At 40.8% G+C, this 14,907-nt stretch overlaps 1 protein-coding gene across 3 annotated transcripts; it reads right to left on the bottom strand.

Moving 5' to 3' along the window:
- Positions 1-3,029: 3,029 nt before the first annotated feature.
- Positions 3,030-14,324, bottom strand: SLC38A2 (solute carrier family 38 member 2). 3 transcript variants are annotated; one of them, XM_045873569.3, is made up of 16 exons: positions 14,059-14,324; positions 12,755-12,953; positions 12,382-12,463; positions 12,119-12,234; positions 9,197-9,270; positions 9,015-9,107; positions 8,803-8,884; positions 7,309-7,391; positions 6,825-6,883; positions 6,567-6,734; positions 6,085-6,164; positions 5,871-5,971; positions 5,179-5,303; positions 4,650-4,794; positions 4,438-4,535; positions 3,030-3,381 (listed from the first exon to the last, which is right to left on the bottom strand). In XM_045873569.3, the coding sequence occupies exons 2-16, from the start codon at positions 12,868-12,870 to the stop codon at positions 3,283-3,285; spliced, it is 1,521 nt and encodes a 506-aa protein (XP_045729525.1). In that variant the 5' UTR covers positions 12,871-12,953; positions 14,059-14,324; the 3' UTR covers positions 3,030-3,282. The 3 variants fall into 3 exon arrangements, with proteins under 3 accessions (XP_045729525.1, XP_064447428.1, XP_045729526.1); XM_064591358.1 differs by having other exon boundaries at positions 12,755-12,981; positions 14,059-14,193; XM_045873570.3 differs by lacking the exons at positions 12,119-12,234; positions 14,059-14,324 and having other exon boundaries at positions 12,755-12,895.
- Between the last annotated feature and the right edge of the window lie 583 nt (positions 14,325-14,907).

The raw sequence follows: 14,907 nt of genomic DNA, 5'->3' as shown, positions 1-14,907 counted from the left end.
TCTTCCTAGACCATTTTTCAGTGCCCCTTACTTTCACCTGTGTGCCCCCACATCGCCTGGGTAGGATTCTGGGTGGGGTGGAGGGGGCATAAAACTGTGGGCTGCCTTCCACATCTGTGGGATCAGACTATAGTCACATTCTCCAGAGAGCTCCCAGATGATCCTGACGCACTCCTGGCCCACCAACAGCAGGCCCAACCCTGGGTCCTTGAGGTGCCTTTTAGCATTTTTCTTATTCTTCACACTTAGTAAACTTTAGGAACGGAAAAACTTTTTTCTGACCATGCTCTTCATTACAATCGTTACCATTACAGGAGACCCACTAAGCTCTGATGGTATAATGCATCAGACAGGGCTTATCCCGTTACCTCAAAGAAAACACAGCTACTCAGGATTAAGCATGTATTTATTTTAGTTCAGTTAAAACAAACATACATTGTTTCATTGAAACGGTGTAGCACTCTTTGCCAGCAAGTCCTAGTGGAACGGTAGGCCTCTAACAATACAGTGGGGGTATTTACACTATATACAGAAAGCTCACACACCCAGGTTCTCAAAGAGCTTTCATTACACTAGATCACATTTGATTCCATTACACTAGATCACATTTTGAAACTACTGCATTTTGAAAATTAGACCTTATTTAAAATTTAAATGAGAGATCTGAATTTGCACCAAGTTTTCATGAAAAAAATGTGATGTTCACCCAGTCTGTTTATTGCAAATACAATTTAAACAATATTTTAAATTTTTAGTGTTTACATAATTAGTCAATTTGTTTATATTGAAATCTCTGTACAGGTACTTTTGGGACAATTCTTATAGATACATGTGAATTCATCAAAATGCAGTTAGGAAACTTACAGGAGTATATACACTTGAACCCAAGACCCAAACCTGACATTATATACATTATATATTACAAATACATATGGACAGACAATGTATGTACAGATTATCATAAATATTGAAAAATAGGTTAGCTTTAATGGATTAATGCTGTTCTATAAATAACATTACAGTTATAACTGAAACATCCATGGAAGACAGTAATGCAAAATGAGGTGTCAGGACAGTGGTTTTAATACTGAAGACTGCTCATTGATGGGAATTCACTGTTTGGGAACCTCAAGGCGGACAAGATAGCTCCAAGAAAATCATGCAATGGAGTTTACCCTAGGCAGTTCGTTTTGAACCTCAAACAGCCAAAAGAGGATTGAAGGAGCCTCCCCACGTCAATTTGCTGTGAGAAGAAAATTCTTTTTTCCATTCCTTCCTGGTTGCCACGGTAGCTTCTCCCACATGAAAGGATGTAAACTGTAGAAAACAACTCTACTTGGTATTCCCTGGCAGGTCTCAGATACAAAATCAGCAATTCTTCCAGGAACTCAAGCAGAAGTGCCAATTCTTGGTCTGAACTAGAGGGGAGGTTCTGGATTTGAAGGGAGTGCCAAAGCCCAATTAAATAAAAGCAGTGCTGTAGAATCCATCTTTTCACTGCCTTTCTGGATGGTCCCCAATCACGTTATTTTTGTAGAAACACAAACGGACCGTTGGTTTCACCCAATGTAGCACTACAAGACGTCTTCCAGTTCCACAAGGGTCTTCACAGACATATCCTGTCTGTACTTGAGTCACATATAATACAAGAATGTGTAACAAAAAACATGTCTGCCATGTTTCTAGCCCCTGCCTAAAACTAAAAATGCTTAGTTTAAGAGGAAACCTTAGAGCCAGAGGACCAATTGATTCCATTATTTGCTTCCCTCAACCACTAATGGAATTATGTATATTAGATTTTAGACATTATGCCTGAAGAGCAAAGTACCACATTATTTAATATATTCACCATACACCATAACGTACAATAAATGTGCTCTTAAAGCCAAGTAATTTTTTCACTTCTAACTGGCATTGAAATGGAAGGGTGAACATGCAGTTGGACCAACTACTTACACTCAGGTTGCACTGTTTTTCCCTAGCTAACCATTTGTTGGATGTAAACAATTCTGTGTTGTACAAGAATGAGATGACAATCCAGTGCAAATTAGTTTTAAAAACTTACTGCATGAGAAACCCAGTGGCCTATTTGAAGAGAACTTATACCAAACATCGGTGAAACCTGTGAATTAGGCCTCTACTGTAGACAAAACATGAACACAACTAAGCCATACGTTATCAAGTAATTCACACTTCCAGGAGGAGATGAGCATTTTGAAAAGTTGTACTCTCTGGATTGAACAGTTTTGGCCTATAGCCATCAAATGCCCACTTTCCACTGCTGGAAGCAATGTCAAAAAAAAGGGCTGGCCCAAAAAACCCAGAGCTGTCAATACATCTCTGGAGACAGATGCAACTGAATAAACCCTGTTTTACCCAATTGCACTATTTGGTACCTCAAAATTAGTTATTTTACTTCCCACAGAAATATCTGCTTTGTATCTTCCATTCTAATAGACTGAAGCCATAAATATTTCAGTCTGAATGAAGCAAATTATTTGGGGCCAGAGAAGAAAAGTGATGAATGAGTTCATCTGATTTGGTATAGCAATAATCAACCAGTTACTCTTTAATGGTGAAATCTGAATGGAAAAAACTATGCTCCTATTCATGGTACAATTTTTTGTTATATCATTTTCTCTAAAAACTTTTTTGGGTTAAAAAAAGTATTTGGCTTATTATGCCTACAAAAAGGCAAATCATTTCACAATACTAGTATTTGTTTTTAAATACCAATGATTTTTTCTTATGGAATTTGTTCACAATTGTTTTTGGATAAAGTTAGAAAGAAAGCCATTTTTTTAAAGTAAAATAGTGCTTCTGAGGTCTTAAAATATTTTTGGTACAAAAAAATAATAGTGTTTTTCTCAATGGTTATTTCAATACTTTGCTGTAAATTAATAAGAATTGTTTCTCACATCGAATGGTTCCATTAGGCACATTCAAGTAAAATCATAAAATATCCAAGTTAAACAATGACACAGCCAAACATGTGGCTTGATAAAAGTTAAGAGTTCGTCCATTCTCTGGAATGGAATAAAATTGTCACTTCCATTAACCCGAGACTCGTGGTTTGGTTGTTAATATCCATTTCTATCATACAGAATAGTCTCTTTAAAAAGAAAAAAAAAACGTTCACTTATTCTGCACTCAGAAGAACCAGCGAGGAATCTGCACTTCAAAAGGAAGTGAAACTGAAAACGTCAGGTGAAATTTCATAGGAAGTTGAGAGTTGACTCAACACTGGCATCAAGTGGACTAGTGGAGTTTTAGCGGCGCCAGTTAATGGCCATCTCCATGGGCATTGTGTACCCAATCCAAAACAATCAAGGCCATGCTTCCGGTCATCACCACTATGCCACTGATCAGGAAGAACAGAGCCTGCAATGAGCACAAAGAGAAAATGATGAGCCAACAAAAAAGCATTCCTTTCTACTTTTAAAAATGGGCTTGTAATCACTAAAATGATGTTGAGTGCTTCACAGAGCTACAGTTTTACCTTGCTAAAGAGATTTAAAACTGTCTGAAGTTACCAAGGGCTCACCTATACTACAAAGTAACTCAGTTTTTGAAACCTTCCAAAATTTTGCTTTTTCATTCCTTTGTCTCAAACGGAAAGGTAAATATTTTTCTTTGCTGAATAAACTACTTCATGTAATAAAATAGAACAGGACTAGATTTTTGGGGGGTTTTTTGTTTTTTGCATTTCCTAAAATTTCAAAATTTCAAAAATTTAAGTCACAAAATCAAAGTCATCCTAAAATGCAGCCTGAGTCAAAGCCAGAGGTTTTTCAAAGAGACATGAGTAAGTTTACTCCTAATTCTACCCCCTTCAAATTACTACCACTATGTATTTTGAATAAAACAAGATGACAGCTGTTTGTTTATAAACAATTTTGGTGCTTTAATCAGACTAGAATTGTAGCAGTGGAAGGACTCAGAGGCAGTCTTTTTCCTAAATAACCTCACCACCAGGATCTTCTGTAATTAACATACCATATTCTTTGTGAAATCACTTTTTATTACACTTTAAAATACATTTTATTACTTTAAAGTATAGTGACAACCCCCCTGTGCTTTGCTTTGAAGACAGTTAGTTCGAAGGCCCAGTTAAGTGTGTGTTGAAGTGGGCAGTCCGACAAATACCAGTTCGACTAATGCTGAAAGCGGAGTCAGTATCTCCACACTGCACATGCGCTCTTTATCTCTATTCCTAGCTCTAAAATATCTCAACCGCTTTCTTGCAATTTACTTAGGCCTCTATTCGAAGGCAAACTTTCACCTTCCCTGCCCCAACCTTCCACCTGTGAAGTATGCCATTGAAGAAATATTCACTAGAAACTTAGAAGAAGAGAGCTAAGGGACTAAAATCAGGTGAGGAAATTCTAGTAACTAGAAGATCACTACTGTTTCTGTAAGTCAGAATAGCTCACTCACCCCAATCTTTTGTACAGATTTCATAGGTTCTTTCTTCACTAACTTGATATAGAAGGCAGATGGCAGAATAAAAATCAACATAGCAGCTGCAGACGCCCCTGGAAAAGAACACAGACCACTTCTTGAGAATTCAATGGATCACGTGTCATTCCTTTTTTTAAACTTCAAAATCGCTGATACGGGAAAGAACTCTGACACTTTCTAAAACTTACCAATGAAACCAAAGATATCTCTAATTGTTGGGACGAAGATGACAAGCAAATTGGTAAATGCCAAGATAGACACCGTAATGAGACTATGACGCCACCAACTGAAATCTTTTGCCGCACACAACAGGTGAGTTACAGAACTCCGGATCTGCAAGAACAAACAGACAGAGAAATGAAAACTCCAGCTTCACATTAATGGGGGGAAAAAAATTCCCAAATAATAGGGAATGTATCTTAAAAAAAAAAAAAAAGAAAGAAAGAAACTTTCTAAATACGTAAACTGTGCCCCTTCCTCTACTGCTATTTCCTTAATATCTGAACAGTGAAAGATCATTTTAGGTCTTCAATTATGGGAAAAAATTACCCAGGATGTTTTGAAAATCTAGAAAATAAAGAAATCCCTTCAAACCACCATCAACTTGGTATTGCTCTAGTAGTGTTTCCCTTCTCACAGAAGAGGAAAATCTCACAAGTCTTCACATGTTTAAAAACTCATTCCTGGCGAGCGGAAGGAGGGCGGGTGATTACTTACCGGGAAGATGACTACTGGTACCGTCAGGGTGACAGCCACCAGCACGGCCAAACGAACAACGAGAAGAAGAATATCACTTCCCATGATGGTAGAGTAGGTATGAAGCAACTCTGACTCAACGTGTTCTATGGGGAAAGATAAAGGAAAAAAAAGCTTCAAGTGAGCAGTTTCCTCTAGAGATTAGGTGGGAAATCTAACTTACAGCAAATTTGCACCAAAGTTATTAGCTACTCACAAAACGACTATAAACTAAGAGGCTAATCAGATTAATTTGGAATTAGGGTTAATGCAATTAAAATAACATTGAAGGAAAATTTTCCTAAATACCAAGTAGAGATTTAGCCACATGACCCCCATCAAAAACAACAGGAGCTAAACAGCTAAATCCCATGGTCTGGCTTACAGTTTGTGTTGTAGAATTTGAAGGTGACTGGAAGAGGAGATAGACAGCATGAACTCAGATGCAAGCACGTCATATAAAAATGCCACCAAGTGACTAATTATATGAACTTGGGCTTGAGAAATTACTGATTAATAAAGAGACTACAGGAAATTCTAAGCTCTCAATTCAGTTTCTCATCCCAAGTAGGAAATACACCGAAACAGATCGAATTTAAGTGATCGATTATACACGTGCAAGTATCAATTTTATTTCACGAAGTGTTTTTTCCTGAAATCTAGACATTATTTACCGTAAAATGTCAGGTATCCAAAAAGGGCAGCAAGCAGGTACATGAGAAACATGGCGAAAAATGAAATCTTGGACACATTCATCATTCTTCTACGGCTGCGACTACGTAAATTCAAAGAAAAATACAAATATATACTTGAGCAGTACTTATAGCAAAATCTAATATTTTTCTAACTTTCCCAATAAATTTATATAAAAATAGGTAAAGCACTCACCCTTTGAGTTCTTCGTAAATGGGAAGGATAGCAGGATGACAGACAAATGAAAAGGTCAAAATTGGCACAGCGTAGACAGTCTGCAAAAAATGTAAAAATTTACTTAAAATCCCATGTAACACACTTGGGTCATCACAGTTCTGCACTTTGTATTTTATAGTAACCAATTTTAGAATCAAACCCTAAAAGTTTCCCTTGCATAATTAGATTCCCTTCTTTTAATCTGTTCACTAAGTGTGATCAACATGCTAACGTCAGATTGTGTCAATTATTAACATCATAGAATTATTTCATTTCCGTTCTCCATCCATTTTAAGATATAAACTAATGCTTTCTTCTCAGTCTTCAATAATTCATGTTTTCTGAAGATTATCTATTACCCCTCCTCCCTTTACCTTGGGAGTTATTTTTAAATGTCCTGTGGATAGTATCCCTCTCTTCTTCCCTAAAATCTTAAGAAAATAAAAATTGTATTTAGTTACCTGTGAGTTGAAGATGAAATAATGTGGTCTGCAAGAATCATCGTCAGTCATATTAAATACCATCTCAGGTGCAAAAGCCGTTGGCCGTGTTAAGGTGCTGTTTAGCGTCTCATTAATTATCAAACCAACTTCCACAGGGCAAGGAATCTGAAATTTCTTGCAAATCACCTGAAAACATATTATTTTGCATTTGTTAAACTAAGTAACATGACTGGGCTCATAAACAAATCTCTAGCTTTAAAGAAGAGTTTTACCTACCACGATCAGGAAGAACATCATACACAATAAGGAAAGGCCACTGGTATATCCCAAATATCCTGTAAGGGAGGCAGAAATTATTACTTTAATGTAACAAATTTCAGGCAAATATATTTTCTCAACTTTCAGGCAGTAACTTGATTCTGCCTGAAAGACTAGTATGAATACAATATTCAATTTCTAATTCTTATATACTGAGGTATAGAATTACTTTAAAATATTTGCTAATAACTAAACTAAAGACACTTTCATTTTGTATTATTATTTATAAAGTGCAAATACTATCAAATGTCAACAAAATATTCTGGCCTCTCCTGGTAGCCACCTGCTAGGATTTTGAAAGGCCTTTTGAAAGGTGTATACACAGCCGCTCCCAAAGTTATGTTTTTGGGGCCTTTTAAAAAGCTTTCAATTTCTACTAAGAGAAAGCCAACTAGCTAGTAAGAGGCTCATTTCAGTTCTCTTTAGAGATGGGTTTACTCACCTAAATTTCTCAGCAGTGACAAAGGAAGAATGAGCACCAGCGACACAAGCAAAACCAAATAGTCACCGTTCAGATACCACAATCTGAATTAAAGAAAAGAAACACAAGGTCAAACCAATCATGAAAATCCCCAGAATACTACACACATCTTACTGGACTCATTTCATAGAGATACTATAAAAATAAACACACAAAAAGGCAGGTCTGGAAAATGCACTGCTTATTCACAAAAAGCCTACAGACAGGAATAAATGTCTAACTCTGTGCTAGCTGAATATTCACACAGGTTAGAGATGGGGTATGAACAGTGTAACTTTTGTCCCACTGTTTGCTCTGGGAAGGCTGCCAGCTGATTCATAACATAAAATGCTTCTTAAAGGCTTGATACTAATGTAGGGAACAAAGCAGCGTTGTTAAGCCAGTAATCTTATCTTGAAGCATTTTTAGGAGAATTGTACACCAACTCGGTCATAGCTTTAGCTTGCCAATTTTTAATGCTAGAAACAAGCAAATTTAAAACAAATTTCTTTCAGACATTAGCAAATGTAATTATTAAAAACTCAAACAAGGAAATTTTTTCATACTTAGGTAAAACACATAGGCAAAGACAAACAACAAAACCCAATCCCCCAAAACCAGAATTTATTCCAGGTTGTCAAGAGTATGTTGTGACACCTTGACCCACCTTGGCTCCAAAAATAGTCAAAAAGGTCCCTTCTGAACTTAAAAGAAAATATTACCCATGTCTCCTCTAGGAGTTCTAGCAATGTCTTTTCCTTTCCAGGTAATCAACCATACCCTCTTTTAAATCACTATTTTCAAATTAATTGTCCTGTGAATTCCACTCCGCTTACTTACTTCAGCAACAGAGACCCCACAGAAAACTAATGTTTAAAGATCAGCTTATTAAATTTCTAAAGCCAAAGAGATAACCACACTTCTCTATTTTGAGATAATGAGCTGCAAGTAAGTGGGGAAGTAAATTGCCCTTCCCCGTGTTTACTTTAGATAAAAACCTGTTAGTCCACTGGGAGGAAGAACTGTGCTACAAGGATAAGGTTTCTACAACATGGCCATACATTTTCTGGTCTTATGCATTTAAACAGATTAAGTTTTAAGAGTTTCAAATTTATAAAAAAAATCAGGATTGATTTGAAATGTAATTCAAAGCTTCAACCTGACTTAGGTTAGACTTTGTGTTACTCAGCTACAATTTCTTCGAGAATAAATATCAAGAGAAAGTTAAGCTCTAGAAAACCTGCTTTCACACACAGGTTAGAGAAATTATTATCCAGAATTACAGCACGAGCTTCGATCTTTGGTCTTTCATTCTTAAGACTTCAAATCAGTCTATGAGGGACTTCTTGGTCAATTTCAACAGGAGCATTTACAAAAAATAATTTATTGATAATTATCTTGTATCAACTTTGATAAAATGTATCTAACCACTTTAGACTATAATTTTTCTTATGAGTAACCTTACTTAGCACCTACCCAGTTGTATCTTCAATGTTCATTAATGACTGGATCACCAAAGGTAACTCATATTTCACTATGAAGAGGTAGCTTGACATAGCTGGAGGAAAACAAAATTATACCATTACAAGTGCAAAATGTGGCATGTGACACCAAAAGTAACGTGTCACCACTCTGTGCTACATAAAGAGCAAAAAGTGTACCCAAATCACCTTTAAAAAAATTCTTACCTCCAATGTTCTGCATTGTAATTGATCCAGAGGCTGCAAGCTTTCCAACTAATCCAAATGCTTTATGTCCCAACTGTTCATATAATAAAGACCCTAAAATATGAAGAACACAGAAGCATGAGGGAAGGAAGAAAATCCTGACAGGCCTAATTGTTTTAGAAATATCAAGAATGCTACCATACCTCCTTCATTGGCAGTTTTCAGAAGGAGATGAACAGAATACAGGGAAAATATTGACACAAATGTCAAGAGAATTCTGATGAGAGAAGGAAAAGGCACAGGGTTATAAATAAGCATAGCTATATTTAAAGACCATTCTTTTGCTCATTATCAAAACATTAAATATGGAACGTGTCCTGATATTTCTGTGCTAGACAGAAAGCCCCTAAGAACTGGTGTTTACCATCCTGGCTAGAGTGTCAACATCTTCTCTCAGCCTGGTACTAAGAACTCGCATCATGTCTCAGGTGTTAGTTCTACGGTACTGGTTAAGAGCTGGGGTTTACCCGCTGCATCCAATGTGTCAGGAGACCCAGGAAAGCTTAACTTTAAGGTGGTGGAGTTATGAGACTTATAATTTGGTTCTGGCACCATATGTTCTTGCCACTTCTCTGCATTTTAATAGTTCCTTTTATCTGTAAAATGATGGTAATGTCTGCCAGTAAAAATCCAGCGCACAAGGCACTTGTGAAATCCAACTGAGACAGGTTCAGGAAAGACCTTGAGATCGCTTGGACTACATAAATAAGAGAAATGGGACTACGAAGGGAGAGTGATACGAACATTGGAAGCATCAGGCACAGCTTAACAAACAATTGGGCACAAGTCAGAGAAGTAATCACTGAGACAACAGACTATACTGCACGCCATGGTGTGGAATACAGGCCCAGGGTCATGACGAAGTTAAACAATGCCTGTGCTAGAACAAGGAACCCATCAGTCGGACTGGAGCAGCTCTTCGCTCCATAGATAGGGAGGGAACTAGAGGTTCCCTAATGTCACTTAGTTTTCCTTTAAGGATACAAATTCTCTCTCATTTCAGATTTCCTTTCCTCCCCTCCTGGGCAAGCCAAAGAAAATATGGATTTCTTTCTATTAAAAACAACAAGAAAAATATCAGGGAAACCCATAGAAGAATCTGCAAACAAGATGGTTACTTTTTTTGATTCTGTACAGGAAAACTGAATCCGGTACCACAGAAGGTCTGGCAAAGGAACTGAGCTCTGTTAGTTAAAATATAGGCGGTGGCATTGAACTGCCATTCTAACGCCAAAACCTTTATGGGGCCTAATCAAAGGTGGAAAAATGACACCATTGGCCTTACCTCTAACTGAACAAAGCTGTTACTTTAATCAAAAACAGTCTTCAAAGTATGCTGACAAATTCAGTCCTCCTTTCTTACACTGAGATTATAATGAGGGGTGAAGGGACTTCATAACCTTTGAGGTCACTTTCAAGCTCAAGGCTGAGTCTGCCTAGTATGGTTAGCTAGAGCTGTTTAACCGCACTGTGACAGCCACATGGCTTCTGGCCCATTTATCTCTACATCCTCTAAATATACCTTGTAAAATACCAATGGGATTAAAACTCCCTTCTGCACTTTTGATGTTATTTAACCATTTATTCAAAGGGTTAATCGAACACATAGACCTTATTGAAGTATAATTTCAAAGGTGCAAGGGTAACATCAGAATTTTGCTGTCACTTATGAAAGAGGTGCCATTTTATCTCATGTTAACTATAACCACACTGGCAGCATTTAAAGAGGGTCTCCAGTTGTTATAGTAAGAGTCAGGAAGTATTTTGGAATATTTAACAATGAGGCCATTCAAGTTCCCCAGTAAAAACTTTAAAACTCTAGGGTCCTTCCTATGTAAATTCCTTCATCTTAGTAAAAGATCTCAGAAAGCTTCATGCTAATAAAGCAAACTGCTGGAATCCTAGCTTCCAATGTTCAAAGCCAGGCTTAACTTCAGTACAGCTCAGTTCTGCTTCACCCACAAAGCAGAACTTTGCAAAGGTCTGCTTTTCTTTTCATGAACATTCTATTCTGCTGGAGAAAATCACTTGAGTAGATGGCACCAGTCAGCTAACTAAAACACATCTGTCACAACGGGACAATTCCCTGCTCCCTGTAAGGTGTGGTTTCTTCATCTGCGCAATAAGTCACCCTATCTTCCACAGAAACTGCCTTACCAGGGGCTCCTGGGTAGTTAAAATTAACAGCTACAATACAAATATCATTGAAAATGTATATTCAAATTCACATGTATTTTTATTTTGTACCTTTTTCCCCTTGGAAATAGGGTTCCTACTTTTCTTATTATATCTGAGAATCAGTGACCCCACACAGTGGTTGAAGAACCACTGCTCTAAAGTCTTCTATTGCTCCAAAATCCTATTCTAGGCATTTATGCTAGAAAGCATAGGAATAAATCATTTTAACTGGGCAACTAGGGAAAAGAACATTTAAAAGCAGGTACTTATTAAAATATTTATTTTTTTGCTATGGCATGTGGCAATCACACAGACCTGGAAGAAATAAATATTAGAACAAAACCAAAAAATCCCCCCAACATATGGGTGTCTTTTCAGTGTCCAGAAAGTTATGACTCACTTTTCTTAGAACATGTTCTAGGTTAAGCAAATACCACCACACCCTATATATTCTAAAAAGTCTGTTTGCGCTATGCAAAGGTTCTTGGGGAGACTATGTCAATTTATAAACTGACCTGGATGTACCGTGCTTATTAATATTTTTTGCTTCCCTATTTTCCCAGAACAAATAACTACCTTGGATTTATCAATAGTTCTTTTTAAACATCCAACCCCTGTTACAACTTCGTTTTAACTATTCCCATTGATTTAAATACTTTTGGTTTAATTATCAGTTTTCAGTGTTGTCCTATTTCTAATTGGCTTTCTTGATATCATGCAGTTAGATACTAGAATAAGGAGGTTTTTGGATTTCTAATTTTAAATTTCACACAAATGATTTTTAAGTCAACTATTTCGACTGTAAATTCCGTCTCTGGAGCCATAAGTTTTATGTTTTATCATATTAACTGCCCTGCATGGCAGACTCACTACTTACACATACTTACATAAAAAGAGCAATTCCAGTATTAGCCATGGCATAAGAAAGCCCAAGGATTCCACTGCCCACAATCGCATTGCTCAGATTAAATACTGACATTCCAAAGGAAGTAGTACCTGGATGCTACATAGAGGGAAAACGATAACCAAACATATAACAATAATTAAATGGAGAAAACCAGCTTTGGGCAAGTTAGATTGAAATCTAAAAGTAAAACTATTCTTTTACTCCATAAAGCCACAGACACACAAATTGCTATTTTCAACTTACAAAGTCTGTTTCATACTTCTTCTTCCCCAAATTTGATTCAAGTAAAAAGTTCTGGTTTTCAGGATCCACATCTGCATAATGGCTGTGAGGGAAAAAAAGGAATTCTCAGTCGTCTTGAAACATACAACGGAATGCTCTGACACAAACTGCCTTTAGTTGTCACACACCCTCCCAGAAATGCGTGTTAAGTAGGAGTCGACTTTCACAAGAGATACTGTCAATGCGACAATCGGATACTCTTTCAGAGATTACACACTCTCCAAATACTACGGTAAATTACCGCAACCAAAGCAGAGTCCTAGGTAAAGAACCCCTGACCCCCGCAAGGCGTTTAAGAAAGAAAAAAAAAAAAAAAGCACACAACTTCTCCCACCTTTTCAGAGCTGCTTGCTTGGTGGGGTAGGAGTAGTTGAAGTCGCTGTTGGAACTGTAGCTGCTGCTGTCCTCATCCGGGGAAATACTGAACCTTCCCATTTCGGCTTTCTTCATGCTGGCACCGGGAGGAATAGAGGGTGCAGCGAGGAACACTGGGCTCCTTTTGTCCTTGGCTGTGCACCGGCCCGCGCGGCTGCCTGCGAAGGTAGAGGCGGCGCGTCAAGACTGCGGCGCCCGCCCGCCGTGGTCACGTGACGCCGCCGGGAGGCGCAGCGCGGCTGATTCATCCCCGGCCAGGCGAGTGGAAAAGTACCAGCTGAGCGCGAGGGGCGGGGGCGCGCCGAGGGGCGGAAAAGTACAGACAGCGGAGCCGCGAAGAACAAAGATGGTCCCACCGCGGCGATGCGCCCGCAGAGGCCCGCGCCCTCCGGACCCCCAGGCCCCTCTCCAGAGGATTTTAGTATTGCACCCTCTCCATTATCCCAAGTCTGAGGGGAGGGGTGCACGGGGGCTCTGTTTCGGCTTTCCTCCAGCCTCTCCGGTCATGCACAGGCATGCAGGGCACACATCCCACCCCGTTTCTAGCATTTGCAACGGCAATGCGCGTAATCCGTCTTTTCATGCCCGGAGTCCCCACATGGGGAAATGCCTCTGCGGCAGAGAGCGGACTCCAAGGGGGCAGAAAGGGCTGACATGGGTCCTCTCCCGAAAAGGGGAGAACGCCCGTTCCTCGGCGACCAGAGGCGCCGAGAGTTTGTTTACACGCGCACGCCCGTGCCCTCGAGCACACTAGTCTACAGGCATTTGGCTCGCGAGCGCTTCGCCCGGCCGGCCACTCCTATGCCCGGAAAAGAAACTGATGCAATATCGATCTCCGATTATCAAATGTTCCTGGCCCGTCTTCCCCAATCGTGGCCTCTGTATACCAGAAGCCCGAACCTTCCTCCGCTGCCCCCATATTCCAGGCCCCCTCGATCTAATTTTTTAATTAATGCAAATCAGTCACAAGACTTGCCGCAGCGGAGCCGCGCGGCCGGGCTGGTTCCCCTCCCCCTAACGGGAAGATGCGGCTCCGCTCGCGGCGGGTACGCGGCCCCCGCGCCGCGCCCCTCCCCCGCCCGAAGAGTGCGGCGACCCCCGTAGGGGCCGGAACCGAAGGCGGGTCCCGCCGACCGGACACGCCAGTGCCGGGAGGAAACAACCTCCGCAGCTACCTTCCCGCCGCGGCCCCTCCCGGACGCCCCTCCCCCACTCCCGCCCGGGGCCCCGCGTCCTTCGCACAGACGCCCCCGCGCGCGTTACCTCGGTGGTCTCCGCTCCTGTATCCGGGAACGTCACGCAAACGCCTTCGGTGGGTTTTTCTCGGCTAACAAAAATCGTAAAACAAAAACCAAAACCAACAATAGGCAGGAGAAATAATTTTAATTAAAAAAAAAAAGAAATGGCAAGTTGTTGCCACCCCAGTCGTCCGGCGTCCGCCGTCTCGAGGGAAAGGTGCAAGTGTGCGGGAACGCGTGGTCCGGCTGCGGGCGCTGCTGTGGGGAAGACGCTCCGGGACGGCGGTGTCGCGCGGATATGGTTCTGTCTGCCGGGCAGCGGGTTTTAGCGGCAGCTCAGGAGGACGCGTCAGGGGGCGGGGCCGCGGCCGCCCGGGTGCCTTCTCTTTGTGTATCAACACTACCTGGGCTCCGCCCCCGGCCCGCCCGGGCCCGCAGACCCCGCCCCCTGCCCTCCCACCCCTCCTCCCCCCCACCCGGCCCACTCGGGCGGCCGGCCCCGCCCGCTGGCGTCCCCCACCCTGGGGCAAAGCCAGACCCCGCTCTCTCAGGTCTCCTGGTCAGCCCCGAAAGACCCCCCCCCCCCCCCCCGCCATGCTTCCCTTGGCCAGTTCATTTCAACCTCGATAGGTGCCCAACACATGCGGTTGTCTTTCCGGAGCTTTCTCTTCAATCCCTTCCGTCCGAGTTACCAGCAGTCTTTGCTTTCTCCTCAAGGATTTTTGGGGACACATCCCGCCCACCCAACCCTTTCCTGCCTGTTATTTTTGTGATTTACTTGGGGTTTTTCTCTCGCAAACTTGGACTAATGCAGCAACGTTGTCTCCATGGTCGGTTTCCGTTCTCGTTCTTTCTTCTCCAACTAGACCTGCTC

This window comes from Mirounga angustirostris, unplaced genomic scaffold (assembly GCF_029215605.1).
Source record: "Mirounga angustirostris isolate CCGP_5_RB_7025 unplaced genomic scaffold, mMirAng1.0.hap1 SCAF_5, whole genome shotgun sequence".
NCBI classification, from domain to species: Eukaryota; Metazoa; Chordata; class Mammalia; order Carnivora; family Phocidae; genus Mirounga; species Mirounga angustirostris.
Note: the sequence above shows the minus strand (reverse complement) of the source record. Positions and strands in the feature narration are given on the sequence as shown.

What these genes read in the sequence shown, in the direction of transcription:
- SLC38A2 (XM_045873569.3), bottom strand. Translation starts at nt 12,870, where the DNA reads ATGAAGAAAGCCGAAATGGGAAGGTTCAGTATTTCCCCGGATGAGGAC. An exon ending in ACTGGAATTGCTCTTTTTAT is followed by an intron (nt 9,271 to 12,118) that starts GTAAGTATGTGT and finishes TTCTCTCATCAG; the next exon opens with AATTCTCTTGACATTTGTGT. An exon ending in AGATATCTTTGGTTTCATTG is followed by an intron (nt 4,536 to 4,649) that starts GTAAGTTTTAGA and finishes GTTCTTTTCCAG; the next exon opens with GGGCGTCTGCAGCTGCTATG.